General features: G+C 39.7%; 1 protein-coding gene across 3 annotated transcripts in view; it reads left to right on the top strand.

Annotated features, from left to right (window-relative positions):
- LOC117359509 (C-factor-like) overlaps nt 1–14,845 on the top strand; it is a 232,977-nt gene that overhangs the window by 81,952 nt on the left and 136,180 nt on the right. For 2 of the 3 annotated variants that reach the window (XM_033942428.1, XM_033942426.1), the window contains exon 4: nt 8,254–8,415. In XM_033942428.1, the coding sequence (XP_033798319.1) occupies nt 8,254–8,415 (162 nt within the window). Of the gene's footprint in view, nt 1–8,253; nt 8,416–14,845 lie in introns of those variants that run through there. The other variant, XM_033942427.1, reaches the window with a different exon arrangement.

Raw genomic sequence — 14,845 nt, 5'->3', positions numbered from 1 at the left:
CAGTTCCAAAAGCTACTTGTACTTCTCATGTTTCTTGGTTATATTATACTTCATTACTTCTCATTTGTATATTATTTATATTTCAAAAAGTGTAATGTATGATAATATATGACTACTTTGCATATTCTTTCATTTAATGTCAATGGTTTAAACCACTGCATTAAAAGAAAAAAGGTGACCAATTATTTGCGTTCCCTTAAACCGGATATTATCATGTTTCAGGAAACGCATCTTAATCACACTGATAGTGCTAAAACATTAATTCCTGGATATACTTCTCCTCACTTCTCTCCTGCTCAAAAAAAAAAAGAATGGTATTTCCACTTACTTTAAGTCTTCCCTTAACTGTTCAGTTATTACTACAGAATTTGATTTAGAAGGAAGATGGTGTTTGGTATATGTTACTCTTGATAAAAAGCCTGTGATAATTCTCAGTATATATGCTCCAGTTTCAGATAAACCTGAATTTTACCGATCCATTCAAAATGTTCTACTAAAATTTCCGAATGTTCCACTTATTATAGGGGGAGATCATAACCAACCTTTAGATCTTGTATTAGATAGGACGTCCAAATGCAGATTGACTAAATCTAAAACCCTAGAAGAACTTAAAAGTCTTATGAAAAATTTTGCCCTTATTGACCCTTGGAGAACTTTGAACCCTACTGAACGTGAATATACGCACTTTTCAGCTCCTCACAATACTTATGCCAGATTAGATTATTTTTTGGTTTCCTCCTCTTTATCTCCATACATTTCAAATGCTATTAATCACTCTATTATAATTTCTGATCATGCACCTATTTCACTTTTTCTTTCTATTTCCTTCTCTCCCACTAATAAACAAACTTGGAGATTAAATAATAGTATTCTTTCAGATGACACCATTGTTTCTCAATTGAGTTCTTTTACTACTAATTTTTTTTGTCACTAATTCAGACCCTTCACTAACACCGGCTACGATTTGGGAATCTTATAAAGCCACATTACGAGGAGAAATTATCAGTCTGATGGCATGGAAGCGTAAACAATCCAATACAAAATTAAATAGCTTAGAATCAGAAATAACAACTCTTGAAGCCCAATTCTTTTCTAATCCCGCAGATATGATCTCACAAACACAACTGCTTAAGAAAAAATATGAGTATAATGTTACTGCATCTGCACTTGCTAATAATGATATTTTTATTCTGAAATCTGGACATTATATTGGAGGAAATAAGATGGGTAAAAACTTAGCTTGTTACTTGAAAAAGAAAAATGAAACACATCATATATCCTCTATTGTAAATTCTAAAAATCAAATTATCACTGATCAGGCTGGTATTAGTTCTGAATTTGAACAATTCTATACTGAACTATTTCAGTCAGAATCAGATTCATCACAAGCTGAAATAAATAATTATTTAGAGACTATTTCCCACCCAACCCTACCTTCCAATCTTAAAACAGATTTAGAGACTCCAATAACTATTCAAGAAATTCAAAATGCGATTCAGTCACTAGCTTCAAATAAATCTCCTGGTCCAGATGGCATTACCAGTGAATTTTATAAAACTTTGTCTATTCAATTAAGCCCCCATTTACTACAATATTATAATTTTATTCATTCCTATCCAGACTTGCAGCGTAATTTCACAGAAGCTAATATAGTTATATTCCCCAAACCAGATAAAGATTCGACAAGGGTTGGTAATTACTGGCCAATCTCGCTGCTAAATACAGATTATAAGATACTTGCAAAAATTCTTGCGAATAGAATTAATAAGGTAATCCAGCTGCTGATATCTTCTGATCAAGTAGGATTTGTCAAACAACGTTATATTGGAGATAATCTTCGAATTTTTCATAATATCTCTAGCTTAGCCAAAACCGTTGATGAATCTGTAGTGGGATTAACAATTGATGCCGAAAAGGCTTTTGATCGTGTGGAATGGAGATTCCTACTACAGGTTCTGAAATGGTATCATTTTGGAGATAGTTTTGTGGCTTGGATTCGTGCATTATATTGGAAACCATGTTCAAGAATTTTAATAAATAATTCTCTTTCAAATCCAATTTACTTATGTAGGGGAACAAGACAGGGTTGTCCCCTTTCACCTCTTCTCTTTAATCTTTCTTTAGAACCCTTTTTATCTGCCATTAGACAGTCCCCCAATATACAAGGAATCCCCACTACCTCTCGAGAATTTAAGATTGCAGCATATGCCGATGATATTATGCTATATCTTAAAAATCCTAAACAATCGCTTTCGGCCCTTATCTCATTGACAAAATTATATTCAACATTTTCAGGGTATAAAGTTAATTGGACTAAATCCGTTATTTTTCCACTAAATGAATACGCTTCACACTCAGACATTCATGACTTTCCATTTTCATGGACTACTTCACCTGTAAGATATTTGGGTACGTTTGTACATAAAGATCCTGAAACTATTATGGATTTCAATATTACCAAACTAAAAGATTTAATTACTCATACCATCTCGAATTGGTCCCCACTCTATATTACATGGTGGGGTCGCATTTCAGCACTTAAAATGACTCTGGCACCCCAAATTTTATTTAAACTTATTATGCTGCCTAACTTATGTAAATCACAAGTGTATAAATGGATTGACCGACAATTATCTTCCTTTATTTGGCACAATAAATGTCCTAAAATAGCTCTAGATAAATTAAAAGCTACTAAAAATCATGGAGGAGTTAATCTTCCTGATTTTTATAAATATCACCTAGCTTCGTTAGCTAAATATGGGTCATATTGGATTACTTATAGTGAATCTGATGATATTTCTACCATACCTTCCTGGTTAAATCTAGAAATCTCCATTAGTAGCCCAATACCTATTTATGCTCTCCCTACTATGCATATCCCTAAAACTCTGAAACAATTTTCTCTTTTTCCGGCAACTCTTACTGTACTGCATGCTTTGGATAAAGTTGCTCTTAAATCCATCTTTTCCCACAATAATATGTCTCTTTGGAATAATAATTCCCTGAAAATTAATAAGAGATGCTTAAATTGGAAAAGATGGAAAGCTGCTGGCGTATGGACTGCTAGATCCTTATTTAATGGATCGGTATTATTATCCTTTTCTGTTTTTTGTACAACATACCCTACATTGTCGTCTAAACGACACCAATGGTTAATTCTTTCTTCTATCCTATCTACTCTCCATCTCAATGACACTTCAACTATCTCAGAATGGAGTATCCTGTCTAAAGAAATGGGGAAAGAAATGTCATTTTATTACAAGATATTAAGGGATTCTTGTTATGTTCCTTCTTTAATTGTTATGGATAAATGGTCTATGGATTTTGAAACCTCTTTAACAGACAAAGAATGGTGTCATCTATGGTCTAAAATCAATAGACCACTGTTATCTGCTAGTATGTCTCAGTCATTACTATTTGTCATGTGGAGAGTAATATGGACTCCCTATAAGAAGAAGAAAGCGAATCTTGCATCTGATTATACATGCTGGCATTGTCTAAAATCACAAGGAACGCTTAAACACATGCTATTTTCAAGTCCTCAAATCCAGCTTTTTTGGATTCAAGTTTGGTCCCTTATTTGTCACATTACCAACTGTACTGCAGATCTCTCTTTTGATATTATTATCAAACGCTCTTTACATCCCTGTTTTGAATTTAGTAAATGTGAAGATAAATTGATAGATATTATGATATCAGTTGGTATTCAACATGTTTTGCAAAATTGGAAATCTGCTTCAAGACTGAATTTTACCTTCTGGTGGCACTCTTTATGCTTATATAAGCGTTTTGAACAATATGCAGCTGAGAAATTACCATATAGACAGGGACAACTGACTAAAACCCTTTGGTCTCCCATTGACGAATACTTGCAATCTATGTAATTATTTAGATATGTATGACAACTATTATTTATTTAAGTATGTTATAATTTGCAGAATTGTGTTCTGTGGCTTTTGTGAATTCTGATGATTCTTGAATGTAATTTTGTTTATGTTTTCACTTAATAAAAAGATTGGAACTAAAAAAAAAAGGAAAGCTGGAGAATTGGGCAACAGCATAATAATGGGTGATTTCAATTACTCTCAAGTTCAAGTTTATTAATTTTAATATACCGGCCATCGACAGACACCTGGCCGGTTTACAATGTTATAAATGAAAGGTTAAAATTAAATTATTATGAGGGGAGGGGAAATGTGAACATTAAATAGACAAATTACAAATATGAACGTGAGCTTGAGGGTAAAGGGGGAAGGGAAAGTTAATAATTACATCATTAAAAAACAAATTAAAAGGAGAAGAGAGGGGAGTATATAACATCAGGAAAGGGGATCACTTCTTAAAAGCGGTTTAGAAACATAGAAACATAGAAAAATGACAGCAGAAAAGGGCCATAGCCCATCTAGTCTGCCCACACTAAAGATCCCCTTCCCTAAATTTATTCTCCCAGATATCCTATATCTCATCAAGTCTGCCTATTCTGATGACTCTCCCCCCACTATTACCCATTTATTGTTAAAATCTGGCACGCTGCTGGCCTTGACCACCTGCACAGGAAGTCTATTCCAATGATCAACCACTCTTTCGGTGAAGAAATACTTCCTGAAGTCACTATGAAATTTCCCGCCTCTGATTTTTAGCGGATGCCCCCTTGTGGCCGAGAGTTCTTTAAGAAAGAAAATATCATCTTCCTCCTCGATACAACCGGTGATATACTTAAAAGTCTCAATCATGTCTCCCCTCTCCCTACATTCCTCGAGAGAGTAAGCCGCAATTTATTCAGTCTCTCTTCGTATGAAATATTCTTGAGCCCTGAGACCATCCTGGTGGCCATACGCTGAACCGACTCGACTCTCAGTACATATTTACGGGTTGTGTGGCCTCCAGAATTGCACACAGTATTCCAGATGAGGTCTCACCATGGTTCTGTACAATGGTATTATGACTTCGGGCTTCCGGCTGACGAAACTTCTACGGATACAACCCAACATTTGTCTAGCCTTGGATGAAGCCTTCTCCACTTGATTGGCAGCTTTCAGGTTTTCACTAATGATTTCTCCTAAATCATGCTCTGCTGTGGTCCTAGCTAAGGTCTCACCATTTAGGGTGTAATTCCTGCACGGATTTCTGCTGCCAAGGTGCATGACCTTACATTTCTTAGCGTTAAAGCTAAGTTGCCAAGTCGAGGACCAACATTCCAACAAGAGTAAGTCCTGTGTCATAACGTCGGGCAAAGTGCTATTACCTACTATACACAGTTTGGCGTCATCTGCGAATAATGTTATTTTACCTTGAAGCCCCTGAGCCAGGTCTCCTACGAATATGTTTAAAAGGATCGGGCCCAACACCGAGCCCTGCGGCACTCCACTAGCTACTTCCGACGTTTTGGAGAGGGTGCCATTACCATCACCCTCTGAAGTCTACCACTTAGCCAATCGTTGACCCATGCAGTTAGTGTTTCTCCTAATCCCATCGATTTCATCTTGCTTAATAACCTACAGTGTGGAACGCTATCAAAAGCTTTACTGAAGTCCAAGTACACGACATCTAAGGACTCTCCCAAATCTAGTTTTTTGGTGACCAAATCAAAGAAACTAATTAAATTGGATTGGCAGGACCTACCCTTGGTAAATCTGTGTTGGTGGGGATCCTGTAGATTCTCTTTGCTCAGAATCATATCTAATTCATGTTTAATTAGCGTTTCCATGAGTTTACTCACTATCGATGTGAGACTCACCGGTCTGTAATTTGCAGCTTCTGTCCTGCAACCCTTTTTGTGCAGTGGAGTGACGTTGGCCGTTTTCCAGTCTAAGGGGACTCTTCCCGTACTTAGGGAGAGATTGAAGAGCACGGATAGCGGTTCTGCTAGGACAACACACAACTCTCTGAGCACCCTGGGGTGTAGATTGTCCAGTCCCATGGCCTTGTTCACCTTGAGTCTTGATAATTCATGGTAGACATCGCTGGGTGTAAATTCAAAATTCCGGAACGGGTCGTCCGAGCTTTGCCTTTTCTTCAACTGTGGACTGGACCCCGGTGCCTCGCAGGTGAAGACTGAGCAGAAGTATTCATTTAGAAGTTCTGCTGTATCGGAATCTGACTCTGCATAATTCCCTTCTGGTTTTCTAAGGTGTACTATCCCGTCTGTGGTTTTTTTTTTATGTCGCTAACATACCTGAAGAAGGATTTGTCCCCTTTCTTAATGTTCTTTGCTAGATTTTCCTCTATTTGAAGTTTGGCCTCTCCGACTGCCGTTTTGACTGCTTTAGACCTGGCTATATAGTCTGCTTTAGCCTCCCTTGTCCCAGATTGTTTGTAGGAAATAAATGCTTTTTTCTTAATTTTGATGAGGTCCGAGATCTCCGTAGTGAACCATTGGGGTCTGTTTCTTCGTCGTTTGCTCACTGTTTTTATGTAGCGGTTCGTTGCTTCATGTAGGGTAGATTTCAGGGTTGACCACATCGCTTCCATGTCATTGTTTTCAGCTTGGTTTTGCAGTGCCCCATGGATGAAATCTGCCATGAGTTTGAAGTCAGTGCCCCGAAAGTAGAGTACCTTTGTTGACGTGTTCGATCTAATGCAACCTTTCCTGAGGTTGAACCATACCATGTTGTGGTCGCTTGAGGCTAGCGTATCGCCTACCGAGACTTCTGAGACGCTCTCTCCGTTTGTGAGTACTAGGTCCAGTATCGCTTGATTCCTAGTGGGTTCTAATACCATTTGTTTGAGTTGTGCCCCTTTTATGGAGGTTAATAGCCTTCTGCTGCCGCTGGTTGTAGCAGAAAGTGTGTTCCAATCTACATCGGGCATGTTGAAGTCCCCTAACAGTACGGTGTCCCCTCGTAAAGTGATGTTCTCTATGTCCTCAATTAATTCCAAGCCCTTGTCTTCCAGTTGTCTTGGAGGCCTGTATACTACACCGAGGTACAGGCATTTTTCGGTACCTCTGGCCAGGTTCACCCAGAGGGATTCTCTGGTGTACTTGACATCTGTGATTCTGGTAGTTTTGATGTCTTCTTTAGTGTATAGCGCCACCACCCCTCCTAACTTGCCCTCTCTGTCTTGATGAAGTAAGTTGTAACCCGGTATAGCCATATCCCACTCATGAGAGTCCGTGAACCAGGTCTCAGAAATCGCTACCACGTCAAGCTCGGCGTTCAGTATTTCCGTCTCCAGTTCCAGAATTTTGTTGCCTAAACTGTGTGCATTAACATACATATCCCTCCATACCTTACGTTTTCTAAGCCCCGCCTGAGTTAGTGTGACTCCTAAAGAATTGTTTGCGATGTGAGTACTTACCTCGGACTCAGAAGTGGAGTCGTGACTAACCTCCTCAGGATAGTTACTTACTGCTCTGGTAAGTGAATAGATACCCTCCCCCAACTTACCTAGTTTAAAGCCCTACGAAGTAGGCGGGCTAGTCGATGTCCGAAGACGTTCTTACCTCTGCTGGTCAGGTGTAGTCCGTCTGGTCCCTGAAGTCCCTGCAGTGCCTCACCATGGTTTAGGAATCCGAAGTTCATCTCCCTACACCATCCGTGTAATCTTACTATATCAAATATGAGAAGCATATATCATAAATCACATATAAAGAAAAAAAGAATATGCTAGACACTTCGTTCAGACAGTCTTGATTATAACAAATCCCAGTCAAAAGACTTAACTAAAGCAGCGAGGAGCACCATCAAGTAGGTTGAACGACTTCATGGGTCTACAAAAACTCCAATTACAGTGCTGCAACTCAAACTTTCAAAATCCAATAATCTTTATTTCAATAGGGTATAAATCCAAGACGACTGACAGTCCCACAAATGTGCTATCAATCAACAACGTTCTGACATCAGCGCCACTTGTTTTAAGTGCATAGAAGGGTACTTAGCTTCACACCCAGGATCCAGCATTGTGACTTATCCTGCTGCTACTATCCTCTGGTTCAGTACAGTAAGTTACCCTTCAAAAGAACCCAACAGGGAGCCCCCATTTCGCTAGTGAAAGCTGCATCAGGGGTGAAAAAAACATTTAACCAGCGCTCCTGCGAGTACACGTTCCTGCACAAACTATCAGTTTCAAAAATATACCTACTGTAAACTGTATTTTCAAACCTCATGAATTATTTTTCAGAGAGATTTTAAGCAATTGTTTATGGGTACAATTGTTTATGGGTGCAATTGTTTATGGGTACATACCCTTGCCAGTTACATAAAGGCTCTTGAAACTTTCCCCTTAAGTGATGCAATCTGTATTTTATTGCAGGCATTCCTGCCCTTACTGAAGAAGGCAGCTGAGGAGAATCCCCAGGCACATATGAACTGGACCAGAGCTGCTGTGATAAATATGTCATCTATACTGGGATCTATAAAACTCAATGCAGAAAGTTTTCTAAGAAATCCTGTACTCTCCTACCGTTGCAGCAAAGTATGTAATCCCAACCAGAGATAAGCTAGTAACATTCTGTTCTGTTCTATTCTACCTCATTCCCTTCTATATACTAGGGCAGTGCTCCCCAATATTTTTATAGCTGTGACTTCATGATTGTGGCCAAATAAAATTTTGTGACTCCCTGGAGGTGCAGAATAACGATGCACCTATGGAGAGTCCACCTAGGTTGTTACCACTTTGGTGTCCCAACCCATTGTTTGGGAAGCTCTGTGCTATGGGGTTATTCTATAAAGTATGTTCCACATGTATACATGTGGAACATACTTTATAGAATTACCTCATAGCAAATATGGGGTTTACGTGCATGCAGATAAGAGCATTTGTACTTTTATGCAGTTTGCATGTAAGCATACCTGAAGACATTTGGGCAGAACGAGGGTGAGTTGCAACATATGTGCTGTGACAGGGAAAGGAAGAGCTACCTCTCCCTATGAAACAGATTCAGAGACTAGCTTCTTCTAAATCAGAAGCTCAGACACTAGTTTTAAGGCAACGGCCTGTATTAAACTGCAGGAAGCAATATCGGACCAATCACCCTTCCTTGGCTAAAATAAATTCTAGCAATTGCTTTGGTTCAAAAAATAAAGTTTTTTCCTTGTAGTGAAACACAGCACCTTGCTGGAAATTTCAATATAAAGGATTTATCCAGGGCCAAAGCCCTGGGTGTATAAAGCAGGAATTCTTTTCTCCTCTTCTGTGTCACTTGAACAATGTCTGGAAAAATCCGAACTGCCGAACCAGAGAACTTATCATTCATATGACCAAAGTAAAGTCTAAAAACTAAATCTCTGTCATGCTCCAAGACAAATGTCACCAACTACAAATCTATTTCCCAAAGCGACCACTCAGGTCCCAAGAAGAAAAATGACTGACCATACCTCCTGGCCGCTCCCTCAAAACTGAAACAGCCAGCAAAAGCTCCTACTCACATTTCATACCCAGACTTTGGCACACAATCTCCCCATCTGTTAGATCACTAAATGGACTTTGGAGCTTCAGGAAGGCTGTGAAAACCTTCCTATTTACAAACCCAACGCCTTGAAGTCATGCACCCTGAAATGCCACTCAGTCAACGCACCTACAGCACCTAATCTCACCAGACGCTACTTAGTGCATATGTTTTATTGTCATGTCTATATTGTAAATTATTGTCATGTCCATATTGTAATTCATGTAAATTATGTCATCTCTATCCTGTCTCGATTATTATCCCAGGACAAGCAGGCATGATATTCTCACATGTGGGTGACGTCATCTACGGAGCCCCGATGCGGACAGCTTTTTCAAGCAAACTTGATTGAAGATTTTAAGTTTGCTCTGCTGTTCCACGCATGCGTGCCTTCCTGCTCCACTAGAGGGCGCATCTCCCCCTCGTGGTCTCCAGTTCAAATTTTTCCGCTGAGCCTAGAAGTCGTGTATTTTTAGGCTCTGCCCCAACTACCTTCTAGCACCGTGATTTTTTCTTGTTTAATTGATTTAGTCGCTGTGCGCATTTTTATTTATCTGTTCCTGCTTCATTTTGACTGACCTGGAGGCTTCCGGGTCGCCGCGGCCGCGTGGCTACTTGGACCGCGGCCAGTTTCGTTTTCTATGTCCCGGCTGAAAAGGCTTAGGTCCCAATTCCTGCCCCATACTTTCTGAGTCTCTGTTATTTGAAAGTCAGATGCATCTGGGGACATATTGTAGAGGCCAGAAATGATCTCCAAACATATCCAATTTTATTATGAACTTCACATTCCTTTTATATTATTCTACATGAATCAGTGTTGTCAGCATGTGACGTAAACACAAACCATATATGGACACAGGTCACATGAAACTTTAAACACATCAGCATTTTTTCTATCTGGAGATTGGAGTCCAAAAGGTCAGAAAAAGCCTTAACCAGCAGAGCTTCTAATCTAAATCTGTCTGTAAATACGGCTTAACAAAACAATTGAATTCACTTCACAACATCTCTGTTCAAACATACATGTCCTTGTAGTATTTTCAAAGAGGGAAAGACAAACAGAGTCTGGCTTTCTTACAGCTGGAAAACATGGCCTAAGGACATGATACGTGTCCCTTCAATCCCCTCTTACGTCATGAAAATGACATCATAAATACACAGCATGAGCTGGAAGGGAGTGATACTCTAGATCAGTGGTTCCCAACCCTGTCCTGGAGGAACACCAGGCCAATTGGGTTTTCAGGCTAGCCCTAATGAATATGCATGAAGCAAATTTGCATGCCTATCACTTCCATCATATGCAAATCTCTCTCATGCATATTCATTAGGGCTAGCCTGAAAACCCGATTGGCCTGGTGTTCCTCCAGGACAGGGTTGGGAATCACTGCTCTAGATATGTCTCTCGAGGAAGGGTTTTTTAGGAGCTGTAATACAAATAACACAGTACATGAGCAGTCAAGACAAGAGTGCAGATAATAATAGAGATTATAACAATAAAAAGGTCTTTTACCCAACCCTGCATTCAACTAAAGTGCTGATCCCAAGAATTAGATAAATCAGAGTTACATTTGAGCTCAGCAAAGAGGTCTACTAATTTCTGAATGTCCATAGTAGGACCTATATTGTCAGAAAGAAAAGTACAACAGCTTAAAGTACTGAGGAGAATTTAACAGAATTCTCAGCTAGAATCATATCTAGGGCCACACGATTTTGAAAACCATCTGAGAAGTGGAGCCTAATTGATAAGTAATACTTCTTGCAAGGCGTCCCTAGAATAGTTCACAAAGCGTTGCTGATTATAATAATTTTAATTAATCCAATCAACATTCTTATTAATAGTAATAAAGGGAATAAGGAACTCAAACCCAGCCTTAACCTGAGCTCGGGCCTTAAATTCATCTGGGACCCCTCTTGGGACCCCTATAGCATCTATGTATACATGTGATCAGATTTATATCAAGACAAATAAAACGAAAAACCATGTGAATAGGAAGGATGCCTTTCAGAAAGAATATGCAGAAGCATGGTAACCTTAACTAAAGTGCACTGGCCTATCCACTGGCTGGGTAGCTTAACACGGAGCCGAAAGTCTCCATAAAGCCAGTAAATATCAAATCTGATGTAGCAACAATAGGGCATACCTATGAGCCAAGACAGAACAGTAACCTGGGGGTAAATTACCTACAAAACTACCCTGTGTCAGATTAGAAACATGACATGTGTAATTGCCGTATAGATAATAACGGCAATATCAAGCTTTTGCTGTCCTGGCAGCAAAAGGTATTTAGAACACCACAGTGCACAAAGGGGATAGGTAAAATTAGTTGAATACCAGGAGGGAGGTCCAGAGGTACGGTTCCTAGATGGGGTCTAGCTTGAGCACATATGTAACAATTACTCTTATTATGTTGATCAGCAGTGAATTTCATCCATTCTAACCAAAGGTTACGTTCTGAAAACCCTACCTCAACATCCACAATATCTTCAAAAGTAGGATTGGCAATAGCCATCATGTCAGTAAGTTTATTGAATGTAGGGGCCAGTGGGTTAGTATTTTTTGGGGCCCCCACAAAATGGCGGGAGAGGATGAGTGGAGGTAGATAGATCCCGTAAGAAAACTGATGGGTCGGATAGCTAGACCCACCCTTAAACCACATGTCCATAATGTACATACCTTCATCAGTAGGTCTAGGGTTGTCAATAGTAAGAGAAAGCTTAATAATTTGTGCAGGAACACTTTTCCTATAACAGTGTCCAACCTTATGAAGGGTCATACAAGTAAGCAGTGATTTACTATTTTGGTCCAGTTTTTCAGAGTATTTTCTAGTTTATAAGCCCAGTCAGTATCAATATTCCACCCTACCGCTCCCCAGAATGCACACTTATCCCCCAACGTGAGTCAGTAACATATATATATATATGTCCTTAGTTTTAGGAATCTCTGAGGACCAATGGCACAGCCTTGGGATATCAATTGATGAACAGTCCACAATGTCACAATACTCAAAGGAGAAGATGGCAACTTGCACACTGCTGGAATTATACCATAAGGTAGTCTGTCTGTCTTTCTGGATTCCAATTGAAGGACAGCCTTTGCGAGGGAGTAGTCCAGCTTAACGTGTGTTCGCAAAGAGATGCCGGGGGTGCTGTTTACAGCAGAAGTGTCATTTACAGATGGGTATGGGCAGAAAGTGTCGTGGACCCAGAACACATCATCCCTGTAGACCCAGTTAGAAATGATCCATACAGGGAGAAAAACTAGCAGCAGCGTTGCCAGTAAGAGAATGATAAAGTTGGTAGAATGCTGCAATGAGATCATCATGTTGTTCCACTGGAGGAGGTGAAATCTGCGCAGGGAAGACTTGCTTCTGGGGTTTTAGGTTAACCCTCTTCAAGCGACTTGCGTGGATCCAAACAGGAAACTCCTCAGTGAGTGCAGCGGGCCTGGTCACAGCAATCACAGTAGTGGGAAGGCCAAAGGGGAAATCTGTCTGCTTCCGATCCTTGGAAAGCTTCTGGACAATCATCAGGCTGGAAAAAATGGGTAGGAATCTGTGGAGAGAAAGGAGAAGTGCAAGACACGTTTCTTTGAACAAGCCCTAATATTTCAATTAGCTTTTGGATGTATTCCTCCTGTATCAAGGGAAAATCTACCCATGGGGTGGGGAAAGGTCATCCCGTGAGAATCTCAAAGGGAGAGCAGCCAGATGTCTGTGCATACAGAAAGAGATACTTGAAAAGAAATGCTTGAAAAGCATTCCAAATATCATTCAGCAGCTGTACTCCAATGTGATCCAAATAAGAGATAGAAAACAAGAGAAACCATGTTGCCTTTACTGAATGTGGCAACATGTAACAATACCAATTCATTTACTTAGCATAGCTATGGCAAAAGAGAGACAATACTCAGTTACTTAAGGTTCTTAATTGAACAATCCAAAAGGATATGTTTTTATCGTGCTGCATATAACTTATTATGCACTTCAGAGAGACCATACTGATGTACTGAATGTATTCAGAAATGTATATTGAATGGATCATATGTAGGGAACACCACGAAATAAACGCTGTATAAAGTAAAACTTTTTCTTAAACATATAACCCTTAACTAAACTATATTCAGAATATAAAAGCTATAAGTAAAAGAACATTGCGCAGTTAGGCTAGTAAGAAGTGTAAAAAGAACTCTAGAAATGGCCAATATTATGTATCCTGGGGTACCCACTAAACTAAAACAAGTAGACATGACACAGACAAAACATAAAATTTTAAGCGTGGAGCTATTACTCCATCTGTCAAGTGTGCAGGGCTGAATTTAACTCTGCAAATAAACACATTGATATAAAAAAACCAAAACAACAAATAATGTATATCATAACCATCTCATATTTGGAAAAAGGCATAAAGCTAATGTCTCTTTGGAGCGTCTCTATCTCTGCAGTGATAAAGAGGACCCTTGGAAAACATTAGAAATATCTGTGCCAAAACTGATCTGGGATGGCTATGTATAAATCCGGACAAAACATTTTAAATTAGCAACATCCTAATTTCAGCTAAAACAATAGAAAGGAATTGTATTTTCCAATTTATTTTCAATTCACAACCGTGCCAGCTGTAATTATCGAACTATATATCTCTGTATCAAGGAGCAAAAGGTCAAGAATGAAAATATCACTAGCAAGAAGTTAAAATGTCGAGCGAGCACTACGATAACCAATACCATGATATTGGGCAATGAATAAGGGAGAGCTAGCAGCTGGTATCCAGGGTTTCCCCTCTTTGCACCAAAGTCCGTCCAAAAGGGCGGCTTTGGGCACCTGCCAAACGCCAGGCATCAAATTCAGAGGGGGGGGGGGTAACAAAGGACTAGAAGGGAAGAGAATCCTGTTCACCCGTGAGACCCAGAAGCCCAATTAAAAGAAGGGCTTGTACATCGTGAAGAGTGTGAAGGGTAGTGGGGTGACCAAGGGTCAGAAGAGTAACCATCTCTACCACCATAGCACATGCAGCCAGGGAACTTGAACAGGAGTGACTATAAAAAAAAAGGCAACAGAGCGTAACTTACCGCCATGTTCTCCCTTCATGGTGTTACAATAGTCCCAAACAAAGAGATTTAAAACATGTGGGCATAAGCAGGAAAACCCAGACGAGCTAGAAACCAAAGCACATCTTAAATGTCCAACATTTCATAAGTCCATCTGATAAGAGCAGTCATTTCAGAAACCAGGTTCTGTCTCAGAATCTGGTCATAGAAGGAACAAGCAGAGATCCATTGGCGGCTGTGACCAATCATAGCAAGAAAAGTAAGCATGTCTTTCTTGGTAGCTGGGCGGGGCAGACCCAGAACAGCAGCAGTGCGGAAAGTGCAGATTTTCCTCTGACCATGAGACAGGACAAAACCCAGGTATTTCACTTCAGATTTACAGACAACCATTATAAAAGGTGCAAGCTATCAGC

Source organism: Geotrypetes seraphini, chromosome 4 (genome assembly GCF_902459505.1).
Source record: "Geotrypetes seraphini chromosome 4, aGeoSer1.1, whole genome shotgun sequence".
In the NCBI taxonomy this organism is placed as follows: Eukaryota; Metazoa; Chordata; class Amphibia; order Gymnophiona; family Dermophiidae; genus Geotrypetes; species Geotrypetes seraphini.
This window is presented reverse-complemented; position numbering and strand designations above follow the sequence as displayed.